This window comes from Platalea leucorodia, assembly GCF_965183815.1.
Source record: "Platalea leucorodia genome assembly, chromosome: 4".
Classification (NCBI taxonomy): Eukaryota; Metazoa; Chordata; class Aves; order Pelecaniformes; family Threskiornithidae; genus Platalea; species Platalea leucorodia.
The window spans coordinates 49,597,465-49,611,913 of record NC_138826.1 but is presented as its reverse complement, the minus strand read 5'-3'; the positions used below and the strand labels follow the sequence as shown (position 1 = coordinate 49,611,913).

The following is a 14,449-nucleotide window of genomic DNA, read 5'->3' as shown; positions in this document are numbered from 1 at the left end:
GCCTCCCCAAAATCACCCACCCTATCACACTTTGCGGGAAGGATGGCAATGCCAGTTAGCACGTCCTGCCCTCTCACGCTCCCTGTCCCTCCTTCCTGCAGGTCCCCATCTCCTCCCTTGTGTTAAGGTGAGTGTTGAGCCACCACGTGGTGGACCAGCATCAGGAACTAATGAAAATAATGACAATAATATGAATATGGATATGGGTATGAATATGATGTGGCAAAAGTGTAATGGTCAGATGAGGTCACCAGACGGATGTGTGGCCACAGAAACACTCGCACCAGCGCAGCGTGGGAGGCGGGGAGGTGTGGGACACCAGCAACCAAGAGCAGGCAGGAGGAAGGAGGGCAGAGAGTCCTGGAGATGGCTTCCAGCCTTCCTGCTGGATCAGCCCTCTGAATCGGCTCGTTCCTCCCCGGGTGACTGCTAGACCTCAAACAACAGAGCGAGGGTGGGAACCGGCACCCGGGGCAAAGCAGGAGAGCTGTCAGCTCCAACATCAGTCTGCAGCCATCGCTTTCGCCTGGCTCGACTCCCTGAGCTGGATCATCGGCAATCACCACCAGCGCAGGAGGGAGGCCAGACAATTTCAAGGCAGATGATTTAAGTCATCTCTGGCTTCTGAGAGGTACAGTGTCTGACAGGGTATTTACTGCTCTTCCCCCCATCCTTGCCTACCTGCCAGGGAATGCCATGGGGCAGAAATGGTGCTGGGAGGCTCTTCTTGATGTTTGCCACTGCACCAAGGGCTGAAAGGCCCCTGAACACTAAGAAGGGCTGAAATATGCCCCAGTTAATGATACCCCAGTAAAATACCAGTGTATCAGAGCAGTGCTGCTTTGCCCTTGTTTAAAGGAATATAGGAGAGGCCAGACTGCGCGAAGGTATCCTCTAAAATAAGGAGAGGAATTTCTTAGAAAGGCTTTTTGCGGCATATCAATATACATTGATATGGGAGTAAAGCAGCCCAACTCATTTAAGACTGGGAACATTGTTAAATAGTGAACACAGTGGCTGAGTCTGCTGTTGTGTTTAAAGGGAGGAAAAAAAGACAAAAAAAAAAAAAAAAGACAAAAATGGCCCATTCATGACAAAACCAGTCGTTATTTCTTCCTTTACAAAAAATGCGGAAGAAAGGGAAAAGTGCTCTCATGAGAACCTGTATGAATTTCCTTAAGAGGGTGTACTTTAGATGGAGAATAAGCTAAAGTCTGTGAGATATTGGGTTTCCAAGGTAACAATGCAATGTTTTCAACAAGAAAGCAAATAGATGTGTAAGCCCAAAGTAAATCATTAATGTGCATCAGTATTTTTGAGATGGGTTGGAGTGACTTACATATTGTAGTCCCTCTTTATTTAATATTTCAAAAGTGTTCTTTGATTTAAAAGCAAACACTTAATAGGCCTCTTCTCAGACAATTACGCTCCCTTTTCTACACAGCACTCTGAGAAGAGACTGGTTATTGATGCCATCTAATAGAACAAACACACAAACTTGATGGAGTCAGACAGAACAGAGGGGCCTTGGTACATCAAGAAACTTAAACACAGGCATTATTTTAAGGTTGCTAACCATCTCAAGACTGCTCAGTTTCTTGCAAACTTGCATTGGCTTCAGCACCCTGCTGAATTCAGGCTTACTTGGTCAATCTCTATTATACTTCTTAACTGCAGTGAACAATTTTTGGTAACAGTATTTTTTAACTATTTCTAAAACAACAAATGAAAAAGTGGATATAGATAGCTTGAGGCTGCAAATAACTTTTTCCCAAGCAATTCTTATCTTCATATTCATACTGTTTTCCTTTTTTGATACAATTAATTCAGTCCAGGAGACCTGTTCATAACTGCATGATGAATAACTCCTAAATTAAGTTAAACACTCAGTTGAAGAGATTTCTTACAGGATCATGACTTGGCCTGGAGAGGTACTGAAACTCCAGTTGCTAATGGTTGCTAATAATTGTGAATGATCATTTTTTCCCCAAGATCCAACCACTGTTCCAACATCTCTTGCCATTTCCACCGCTATTCTAGTGACAAGTCTGGGCTACACATTCAGCAGTGCTAAAAACACGGTCATTTAAAAATGCTACTAAGATGGAACAAATAGAGCTAGAGGTACTCAGCTCATCAAAATTTAGGACCAACAACAGAGGATTATTTCCCAGAAGAAAAAAAATACACTGCACACCTAACATTACAGAAGGGAATTAAACTATGATCTGTAGTTAGAAAATCTTCGTAACGACTTTCATTAGCCCGGTAGAGAAACAAAATTCTTCTCCGATACGGGAAGTGTTAAATCTGTGGCAATTTATTCAATGCTGGAGTTTTTACAGTTCATAATGTACATGAATGATTAAAAAAAAAAAAGTTCTTAAGAATTTAAGTAGTGTTTCTTCGCAGAATTATTTTTGGAAGCTCCTATTTACTGTACGTTATTTGTGTCCCTTCTGTCTTGAAACATAAGCGACAATGAGTTTGTAAGCAGCTTCTGTTGCAGGTTTGAAGAACTACTCTGGTTTCTGCAACTGTTAATGGTCTAACAAAACACACCTTTTCCTGCAAATCTTGCCTCTTTTAGACCATCCCAACTACAGCAAACTCCCGCTACTTCCAGACACAAAGGACAGCCTGTTACTGGGAGCAAGTGGTTTCCCTGCAAAAAGTGCCACATCAGGATGCTTCTCCCTTGGGACATCCCGCTGACTGTGAAGTGATGTGCACGTGTAGAGGAGAGACGGGGGAGAGCAGCTGCACGGCTAAGGCACGGTACAAGGAGGAGGCGGAACTCCACCGACCTTCCCTGGGAAGCTCCGAGCTGGGTGATGGTGCCACACCACATCACTGCTGACAGTTCCCTGAGCAGATTCCTTCCATGGGTAATTAGCCTTCACGAAGCATGAATGAACTAGTTTTCTAACAGGAGACTGAATTTTAGCTGACAAATTAGACAGATTCCCCGAGGCCAGAGTTATGCAGCTTTGCCAGTCTCACTAAAAACGTGATTTATAATAGATTCCTCGGTACAGGCACTCCTTGCTTCAGGAATGAAGGTGCACACCACGCTCAGACTCTTCGCCTAATGTGACGATCTTAGACAGCTTTGTCTCCTGCTAGGAAAAACTGACTCTGTTACCTGCTTTTGATTTACCAAGTGACTCCTCTTTTGCCCAACTGAGTCTGATGGTGCTGGGAAACTACAGCCTGTATTCAGAAGTCAGGGGTGCACAGGTGTAAATCACATTTTAGGAGGGAAGCGGATGTTAGTTTGGGAAGTTAGAGCAGATGTAGCTGGACGAAGTTTCTAGCTGGTAAGGCAACTCAACAGATTTTGTGTAAGATACATCTCCGGCTTTTGATGACGTTGGCATAAAACAAAAGCAGCAGAGCAGAGATTGTGGCCCACAGAGTGCAGGCCTCTTACCTTGCATTAATTATACACGAAATATTTCATCCTGCTTTCGATCCTGCAGCCACCCTTGCATGTTCCCCTGCACCAGGCGATGAGCAGCATGAATTCCGATGCCTGTTACCTCTGAGCATAGCCCCAGGGGAGCGATGAGCCTGCTATACCGATTCACCCTGCCGGCAAAGATGGCTATTTCATCAGCATGGGGCAAGCACAGGTAAAAGACAAAAATGAAGTCTAGCAGACATGAATGCCATATTCTGCTCTATCCACCACCTCATCCTGCCTCTAAACCAGACAATGCAGAAAGGGAGACAAACAAGATGTTTTCCCAAGACTAATGGCAAGACCCGGAGTTTTGTGCAACTGCAGAGTCCCAGGTACCAAAATGATGGGCAAGGAGAAAGGGGAAGAGAGAAGTCAGGAGGGGCTTTAGACTAACATAATCCCAGGCCCCGTTCTTGCCAACGGAGGTTCCACCTCCGACTCACCACTGTGTCTTCTCCTTATCTACCCCTCCAGTGAACCTGGTATTTGTATTCAGTGAATATCAGCGCTTGCTCAGATCAAAAAGCAGGCTCCCCATCCCTGACAGTGTCTTGACCATGTCTGTGTTTGCACGGTATTAGCAGTTAATATTTGTTTTAATTATTAATTTATATTACTTAGTAACTGCATGCAGTGTTATTCAGGTACCAGGCACATCCAGAGGCTGGTAAAATATGTGGGGAGAGGCGAATAAAACCCATGTAGTCTAGATCTAGCAAGTGGATAATGTGTGCCAGACAGATGCAGGCACAGTGGGCTGATTTTATTTGTATGAGTTTTGGGCTTAAGCAGGACACTGCACACGTGAACAGATGGACAACCCCCTCCTTCAAAATTTGCTTTTATCTCCACGTGAGCTGGGAAATTCACAGCTCCAGAGCATTACTGCTCCCAGTCATTAAAGAGTGCCTTTTTTTTTTTTTTAATTTAGAAAACCAGAATCCTGTCATGTAAATACAAATAATGACTTCTGCAGAGGCCGAAACTTATAATCAGCACATGCAGAAGGAAACTATCTAATTTCATTTATATTTGTGGCTGCTTAAGGAAGTTAAGACGGTGGTTTAAAAAATAATAATCTATGTATCACTTAACCTTACTCTACTGACATGTGGGAAAAAACATATAAAACATGACTGGATCAAAGCTTCCCTTCACATACATAATTAGATGAACTTTTCGGACAGCCTTTACATACTGGTCTAAAAGAAACATAATTCTCTTTTTTCCAGGTCAACAGGTATGACAGCAAAGTTTCATCAGATATTTCTTTGGTGTGTTAAGGTTTTGAACTTAAAAGGCAATAAAATACGCTCATATCCACAGATCTTCTGAAATCTTCTGAAGATGTTACTTTAATAGCAACGTTTGTTCCCTTCTTTAAAGTTTAGGTTGCATGTTTCTTTCAAAGGAATATAAAGCTGGTGTAGGACAATTCTAAGAAAATGAGATCTGAGATTTTTAAATAGATCTTCATGTGTTTCATAGTATTATATCAAAATTAATACTCACTAATTTTCACTATGCTTTTCCCGTAAGTGTTAAACTGCTCTTACAGTTGCAAAAATTGACAAAAATCTAAAGAAAAATATTCTGGAGAATTGAAGTTTGAACCCGTTATTTCTCAGTTCTGGACCTGTCAGTCTAACAGCTCCCTCTACATAATTGGATATATTTTGTCTTTAGAGAGAGACAGAGAACATATGTGGCAACTTCTGAGTTACCAATAGCATCTTCTAAAATAGTATTTCTTAAGGTGACATAAGACTGGCTTGCATAAATGCTCCAAAACCAAACTTTGTAGGTATTTGTTTCCTAACACCTAAGATACAAATTCCAGTCCTGTTGCCCTTGTCTTAAAAAGCTTACCTGATGACACAGTATCGTAAGTGCGGAAAACCTTTTAAGTCTTGTTTTTATGTGATTTAGTTAGATCCTAATCTTATTTCTAGGGAGGCTAAATGAAATGCTGCAAGTTTACCTATCATCTCCTGTGATTTTAGTTTACAGTAAAGATTCATAGATTCACTCATGAAAATATTTTATATTTCACAAATGGAATTAACAAATTAAATGAACTGAACATCTGCAGTGAGTAATATGAACTCAGTATAGTCATTCAGAGGTGATTTTAGGTTGAGTTCTGCAGCCCATCATTTTACTTCCACTAGATGTCAGTCTGTTGACAGAGCTGGAAGGGCTTAGTCCCTATTTCACAGTAAGGAGCATGGTCAGGATCACAGCTACAATTCTTCACTTCCAATCACCAGCAGTAACCTAAAATAGGAGATACTCTGAGTCACTATATTGGTTTTTCTTGTTCTTTGCTCTTTTAGCCCCTGTCTTTCCCTCCAGCAAATTTCTCAGCATTGACAAGGTCCACCAATGCTGATAAATGGGAGCAGCACCAAGTAACGCAGGATTCCCTGTGGGCATTTTCCTGCATTCATCCACTCATAAGGGGCCAGGCTTGACACATCTACTCATGAGGACTACTTTGCTCGTGAGTTCCTCGAAAATATTTAAGTGCATGCCTTTTTACTCGCTGACAGCAACCAGGTGGTGAGGAGCTTTTTGGTTATTTCTGTTCCTTAGGAGGGATATTTATTTTTATTTTCTGGGAAGAAGATATAATTTCAGAAAGTATTCTCACCACTCCAACAGTATCTTTGTAAGACAGCTGAAGGAGCCAAGCTTGACTGCAGGCTTAGCAGATGAATTAAATTCCCCAAGCAGCAGAATCAGGATAATATTTCCAGGACCGTACACAGGATTTTGGAGGATTTTGCACACAGATCCTAACTGGTGGCTTCTGCAGCCCCGAAAAGGTAAGTTTCCCATGTGCAGCTCTGCAAAATTCATGCAAGGCCAGCATGTCAGGTTTAATGTGCATGTGGAGAGTGACTGCACACTGCATGCAAAGGCAGTGAGTCTGCTTGAACTCGCTGTCCTATGACACTAAGCTACTCCACGCATGCACAAAAGCCTGGTGAGCTCAGTACAGAGCACAGGAGTAATTTATGTGCGCGTACTTAATAGAAACTTTTTGGATGCTCAGCTGTCCAGGCTGCTGAAGTCCAGAAAAACTGTTGCTGCTATCAAAACACAGGAAAAGCCAAGATTTTCATAAGAGATGAGATCCGATTGTGTTTGTATGGGAAATCTGTATTATATGGCACAACTTTCAAACTTAGTGCTGCTCGTGGGAGCATTTTCACACTGTAAGTGTAGGACTTAAAATAACACTGGATAGTTGAAAAGGTCAGAAGAGGGGAGTAGTAACTGCACACTCTCACCTTCACAGTCTTTCTCAAGAATCCTCCTTTCCCACAAAACCTTAAACAAAAATACTCACAACTTATTTCAGCTATCTTGTCTGTATGCAGCACAATCCATTTCTGGGCATGCCTTTCTGTAAACCTGCTGCTTACTGTCACCTTCCTCACATCCATCTTTTCTTCTTTATTCTCATGATCAGTGTCAATGGCAACCTGTCCTGTGCAGAGAGATGTCCTTCCCTGCTTTGTGTATTGCCTGGAGCATCCCTGTCCTTTCCTACAGACATTAAACTGCAGGAACTGAATTCTTTTCCCTGCCACAGTGTTAAACTATGTGATTGTCAACTGACACCCAAAAAGAGGAGAAAATCAGTGACTTTGTAAATGTTTAGTTTTACCCAAGTTTGCATTATCTCAGTGTACAGGAAGAAGAAAAATGTCACCCCCATTGTCTGATGGAGAGTGAAGTGGACTGTATCCCACCTTCTCCTCTATGCATCCATTTTCTATTTTGGCCACGCTCACCTCCTTAGTCATCCCAATCCATACTTACCCTGGCTCTCACAAAAATCAGAATGTCACTCCCCATGTGCCAGTTTGAGTCCTGATTTAGCGTATACTGTACCATAACATAGAGTAACTCCCCATGCTTTTCACAGGTCTCTCTGGTATGCCACATTATTATATATGTAAGCAGGTGCAAGCACACATGCAGGCATGCACAAACTGGACCAGGCATCCATTTCTGTAGCAGTGGAATGCCATGAGCTGCAGACAAAAGGGATCCTGTTGTGCCCGTCAGATGCTGGGGTTTTAAGCAGGCAAGGCCTGTGTGCAATGCTGCTCCTGCAACACAGAAGTCATTATGGATTTTGCCACTGGGTTCCTCCCAAGCAGGATGGTAATTAAATCCCAAACTCTCTGTCAGACCCTGTAACAGGGACATTCTCTATCTGTGAGAACAGATTTCTCAACAGAAGGAGGCCTCGCCCTGGCCGAGGTTTTTGCTTTGCTTGTGCCCTGGCAGCATGGGAATTGCTTCTTGTCACAACTACATCAAAACAACAGGGAGGGAAGAGGTCTCTGCGGCAGGGGAGAGAGCCAGGAGAAAGTAGGAAGGCAGGTGGAGAGAGGCCCTCGTTAGCATCTCCAGAGACTGCCCAGTCAGCTCACATCCAAGTTCAAACAGCCCAAGAGGTATTTTCAGCTGAAAGACAGGAGAGGCGGCAGCTGGGAAATGCATGGAAGGTGTGTGGACAGAGCCATGCACGCACATATGGGTTGAGATGTGGAAAAGGAGGAGGTGGTGAAATAGTACGAGCTTTTCCTCTGTCCTCGGAGGCAGCTGTTGCCAAGGGCAAAGCCAATGACAAGCAGAGAAAAAAAAGGACCCCTCCCTAGGTGTTTCCTGGTCAATACAGTTTAAAATCAGAAAGATGGAGAAGTGCAGAGGAGATGAGGCAGGGTGGATGCAGCCTTCATACTCCCAGGGCTGACGTGTACTCTACTGATGTGTAAAACAATCTCTGTGTCCCTTACACACAGAAAATTGCAGGACTATGTAATTTAGCGTACACATAGCCTCCTTTAACTTAGCACCAGCCTTCTTACAGTTTAACTGCATTTCTTTCCATATCACAGCAAAACCTGACGTTAAATTCTACATAATATAAATCAACTGGTACATGAACGAGGTGAAATTCACGTACTGTGAAATTCATGTATCATGAAATTCCCCAGGCTACGAAGGAACCAGACTTTGGGTACCAGATATCCTAAGCGGCGTCTTTCTGATCCAGCTGAATAGGGCAAGGATTGTGTCCTTCCATACGCTCCTGCTGTTGCCCAACATGATGATGCTGATGCTGATCCTGACAAAACCACTCCATGCAGATATGGCATAACAACTTTGTGAAGGGCAGATGACAATTACGAAATTCCTCATTCACTCTGGAAATTGGACTGCATCTAACAAATGAGGTGAGAGTATCTGCAGTGACTCAGAGCCTGACAACTGCACAGCAGACAGCATTTCATCTGTATTTACTTCTTGGAAGACACCATTCATTTCCATGACAAATTGCAAGCGCTTTGAACATCTCCTCCAGGGCCTTGCAGGCTTTCTTTCCAGACGGAGGGATTTCTTTCTTATGAAGAATTAAATTTATTTCTGTTATTACATAACAGAGTGACACATACATCTCAACATCAAATGCAACCGCTCTTTTATGGCCCTCGGACACATGTGTAACATCTCATCTGAAGCCAAATAACCTCTTGAGTTGTTGGCTTGGGACTGCAATAGCTATTCTTGGGATTAAGACAGTCTGCAGTATCCATTTCATATGAATTCTTCCTTGCTCTTGAATACCTTCGAAAACCATAAAAGCTGTTTCGCGTTCCATCTCTGGTGGTTTAGAAGATGGTGCTATCTCCTCTCAGATGTGCTCTTCATCTTCTTAACACAGGTGTTCAGAATTCCTCGGCTAATTACTGTAATTTGCCTGGTATAAGCATGAAACTGAGGACCGGCATGAGGGTACGGCATGCTCCATGGCTCAGTGGATCTGCCGAGGGACTCACTGCTCAGCAACAAAGGCTAATCAAAAGCATTTTTCCAAGTGCATCAATCAGTTTCACTGGATCCTATTAAATACTAGACCAAAAATAAAAGCTTTGGTCTACAGCTTCAAAGCTCTGTGGCCCAAGTCATACTTAATCTAATACAGGCCCAAAATAAGAGACAGAAAACTAATATTTATGCCGGAAATATAACATGCTGCGGGATTTGCTTCTTTAGTGTAAAGTAACTTTTTCCAGAGCCCGAATTTTATCTTCTGATGGAAGTTACTTCCAATAATAAAAAGGCAAGGCTAGTATACATCTTTTGATTAAAACGAGCGACCATCTCTCAACATTTGAGACGTGAGGGATTCAAAGTCTTTGACCTGCTTTGCCTCCTGCAGAAGCCAGCATTTGCTGAAACGGGGGAACTGTCTCCCTCCGGAGTCTCAGCTGTGACAGATCTTTCTCTGTGTCCAGCTTTGAACACCGGTGCCTCAAGAGACTGGTCTACCTCTTAATTTGATGCAGAACTCTTAAAAATAGGTTCTGCATCATTTTATTTTCAGATGGGGTAGTCAGCTCTAGGTGGTTTGTTTCCCTTCTTGTTGTTCTCTAAATCTGTGCTAAGAAAAACGAACACTATTGAGATTGTAAGCTCTTTGGGGGAAAAACTGGATCTTTAAGGGATCTGCCTGTGTTCACAGAATCAGGTAGATCAGATGAGCTCAAGATACAACAGCTATGAGTAATATGTGGTAAAAATGACTAAATTCTATAATTGATATCCCCGAGACCCTGCAAAACTCCCTTATGAGAAACCTATCTTAAAGTATTGCATAGCCTTGTAACAAAGGTGGTTTCGAGTACGTTGTTGAGAATGAGTGAAAACATGGAAAGACTAAAATGAGGAAAACCAAAAACACTGTGGCTGTTTAAGGCAGAAAAAAATTTCAAAAGAGATCAGATGCAAACTATTTTTCACACAGATCCCAAGTAATAATCAATAATACCAATTCAAAAGGCATTTGATGAAACAGGCAGCAAATCTAAACAGGATAAAGGTGGCCTATGGAAATTGTGGGACGAAGATATCACCAAGATCAGGACTCTCTTCAAATTTCCAGAAAAAAAGACTTTTCTGTTCTGCATTGCTTTCTAAGTGTTCTTAAAAAGAAAACATTTATAAGTGGAGCTGCTGTATGCTATCTAACCTTGCCCCAGGGTAAGCATGAGTTACTTTTGTCTTCCTTTATGTCAGCTCCAGTTAAGTTGAAGCCTTGACAATGTACTAGTGTGAATTAGAGAACTAATGCATCCCATAGATGTCTTGGACATCTATGGTCTAGTCTGTATTTTCAGCTATATGATCCGAAATATTTTGCAATGTAACTCATCAGTACACTACATGAAAAATCTGTATACTTAAGGGAGTAAAAGCTGGTTAATGGTCACCTTAAAACATCAGACGTCACTGAGAAAATCCCTAAAGACAAATGCTTATAAGGGGTAAACAAGAAATTGTTGCTTACAAGATCTGTGTTTGACAAAAGACAGGCAAAATGGCAAGTAAAAGATGATGAAGGTTGAATAAAATTGGACTGCTGGGCACACTGTGGCCCTTCCCAAACAGGGTAGGATAAAACCAAACACACAATTACATATCTGCAGGTAATTTTCACAGAGCACGTGTGACTATCCTGTTGGATTTCAGTGTACTCTACTGCTTCCTTCACTGAAGTTGTGATCTGCTGGTTGCCCAGACCTTCTGCATCAGCGGTCACCGCGAACGTGCAGAAGAGTGTTGTTGCATGCCGTAGCCGTATCTTCCCCAAAGTCATCACCATCGGGCACAACATACTGAGCCACAGCCAGGACACTTCTGATGCTTCCCTATTCTTAGTCTCGAGTTTCATTGCAGTTGAAACAAATTACTCTTTACTTACGAACAGGCAATTCTTAAAAGGAAGAGGAACTGTTAAAAGGAAGAACTTGCATGATTGCAAGGGATCTTGCCTGGAATCTTTTACTTACTTAATTTCTACTTGCTATTTGAAGCTATTTGTGCTATAAAGTTGTCAAGAACCGGTTGTGCATTAGTAATACACAATAATTACCAGGAAGAGGCCTGGAAATGGCACTTAGTAATGTACGAACAAGTTCGACAGCAGACATAATAGAAAGTCCATCCCACTGCTAACCCAAGACATGCAAGTTTATTTCTAAAAGAGGGATACTGCCTTCAGACACCAGCTGTGTAGGGACTAGCTCTGGGATGGCAGAGAGCCCCCCTCCGCTCCCTGCAGCGCCAGGCACCCCTCACATGGTCTCAGGTACCAGGAGCACTTTGGGAAACCTGGAGGAAGGCGTGAATGGGGAGAAATTAATCCACAGTGGGTTTTTCCTGCCATATGCTTTCTGTCAGAGGTATTGCTTTCAGGTTCTTTCCATTATCTTTGGTAAATTTAGTTTAGTTCCAGTCTAACGAAGCTTTCTGGAGTATTTGGCCACAATTAAGTCTCATTTATCCATGAGAAGCTTTCCCCCCCTCCCGATGTATATACTTTTCATACATATGTTCATATATATGTTTATAACATGATTTCATACGTTTATAACATGATGAAACATTTATTTGAACCACTTAGAGACGCCTCTCTGAAAGCAGATGGGACGAGGGGAAGGGCCAGATCTGCGGTGTGCAGCCAGCTTCCACCCCACTCCCTGAGGAGAGCCGAGGGCCGCAGAAGGAGGCGGGACTGAACGCTGTCCCCACGGTCGGTTTCTCACGGGGGGGAAGACAAGGTTTGACGCCCCGCGGCCCCACAGGCGACGCGGCCATTTTACCGCCGGGCCCCGGGGCCGACCCCGCGGGGCGCCGCACCGCGCCGCGCGCACCGCCCGTCCGCCGGGGCCGGGCCGCCGCCATTTCCGCGCGGCGGGGGGCGGAGCTGGGCCGCGCCGGGGCAGGCGATGGCGGCGGCGGCGGGAGCGCTGCCGGCTGTGGCGGCGCGGCTGAGGCGCGCTGTGGCGGCCGCGCCGGAGGCCCGCCTGGAGACCGTGCGGGCGCTGGCGGGCCTGTTCCGGGAGGCGCAGCCCAGGTAGCGGGGAGGAGGGGCCGCCCGCGGCCACGTGGGCCGGGGGAAGGAGCTCCGGCCGCGGGAAGCGGCGGTGCCGGCGGGACTGGGCGGCCCTAGCAGCGGGGCGGCCGCCCGTGTGCCGCCGGGCAGAGCTGGCCTCTGCTCCGAGCGCAGTCCTGCCCCTCGGGGTGCCGCCTGGGGGCCCCGCAGTGAAAGGGGCCCTCAGTGCCCACAGAGGGGCGGCCGGGTGCCACCGGTCCCTGCTGTGAAATCTGTGTCCCCCGGGGGCTGTTCGTGTGGAGCCCGGGGGGGTCACCCGTGAGGCCCCGGGCCAGTGGGGTCACCCGTCCTTTCCCGTGGGGTCCCATGAGGAGCTGGCAGTCTGCTCACGTCCCCGCGCCTGTGGCAAGCCCGGGGCAGGGAGGAAAGCTTTGCGTCTCCCAGTCACAGACGACAACAGTTGCCCTTCTAGGCAGGTACGCTCAGCTGTGCTGTAGCCGTGGGAGTAGCTGCTGTGCGGCAAAAAGCCGCGGCGAGCCCTGCAGGGCAGCCAGAAATGGGTGAGGTGTGCCTGTGTGAGGCTCTGCTGGGCAACAGTTTCATGCCCACGTGAGGGCAAGGCCTTGGGACGAGGGTGGTGGTTGTAGGCCTTGGCGGCAGAGGGCACGTGTTGCGCAGCAGGACGGGCTGTGGAAGCTTCAGTGGGCCTCTGCAAAATACCGCGCAACACTGTTGGCTTTGGCAAAGGTTGGGCATGCAGAGGCTCAGCTGCGTAACCAGGCTTACAGCAGGGGTTTCCGCTCTTCCTGGAAGGTGGCATAGGTTGGTGTGAAGCTCATGCTCACTCCTCCTAACGCTAGCTGTTTGAAGGTTATAACACGTAAGAAAGAAGAAATCAAAACTTTTTAGCTTAGCATAAAATTGTGGTGGTAGTTGTTTGGTTTTTTTTAAATTCCCAATACTATTTTTGTTAATTAGATCCACATTGAAAAGTTGAGAGGCAGGCGGAAGATGTATTTACAACTATTCTCCTGTGATCTTTGTGTGTACAGGAGACCTTCTTCTGGTGTTCATTTCAATTTCTCTAGGAAGAGAGGAGGACGTGCAAATTTTGGGCTTACATGCTGATGCTTTCTCTGCCGGTTTCTTGCCTTCCTGAAACTTCTGCCACTGTGTTTGACAGAGAAGTAGATACTCCCCAAAATAGCCAAGTTTTATGGGTGCAGGTGGGCTGGAAGAGAGATGCCGTAGTTGCCCTTCCAGAAAGACAAGGCATTAGTGTTAGCTACACATCCTATAGGACGTGACAGAATGGATCTGAGAGCAACTTCGGCAATAAATTTGTCAGCTGTGGAAAATACTGTTGTTGGTGCTGTTGAACCAGAAGACACAACCCAATGGATGTTTGGTATTTGAAGTTGTGACATTCAGTGACAATTCTTTTGTTACTACATGATTGTTCAGTGCTTGTGGAAACAAAATAATTTAAAAATGTGAGTTGTAGTTGTCTGTAATTCAGAAGCAAATAAGGTGAGGAAAACAATGCCCCAACTACGAGACCATGGCCTGAAATTCGGGAGACTTGAATTCAGTTGTGTGCTGTACTCGAGACTTCCACTGCTTTTGAGCAGATGACCTGATTTCTTTATGCTTCCATTACTAATCTACAAAAGGAAGAAAATGGCTTTATTGTATTTTCAGGAATATTGTGACAATAAATACTTTAAAGGCTTTTTAGGGACTCTGCTTACAGGAGTGGAATTGTGTAAGTACCTAAAACATAGAGTAGAAATATAGAATTGCAAACTTCTGGATTGTTTGCATAATTCCTGACTAATTTCATGATTTTTGGAGCCCTAGTCTTTTGAACAGGGTTGCAGTAATGTTTTTAACTCTGTGTTCACTAGCATGTTATCTTGAACAGTTTTTATTTTTAACAACCAAGCACTTGGATCTTACAAGGAGTGACAGTAATCTTTCTTTTGGCATGGATACATGAATTCTGACTCTTTGTTTTGACTTAACAAGAAATAGTGCGTGTCTTCCTTGTCTGAGAGCTGGGC

At 44.6% G+C, this 14,449-nt stretch overlaps 1 protein-coding gene across 1 annotated transcript in view; it reads left to right on the top strand.

Moving 5' to 3' along the window:
* Positions 1-12,279: 12,279 nt before the first annotated feature.
* ATXN10 (ataxin 10) overlaps positions 12,280-14,449 on the top strand; it is a gene marked incomplete at its 5' end in the record, with an annotated part of 121,842 nt that continues 119,672 nt past the window's right edge. Inside the window, one exon of the mRNA XM_082308963.1 lies at positions 12,280-12,407. Coding sequence (XP_082165089.1) covers positions 12,280-12,407 — 128 coding nt within the window. The remainder of the gene's footprint in view (positions 12,408-14,449) is intronic.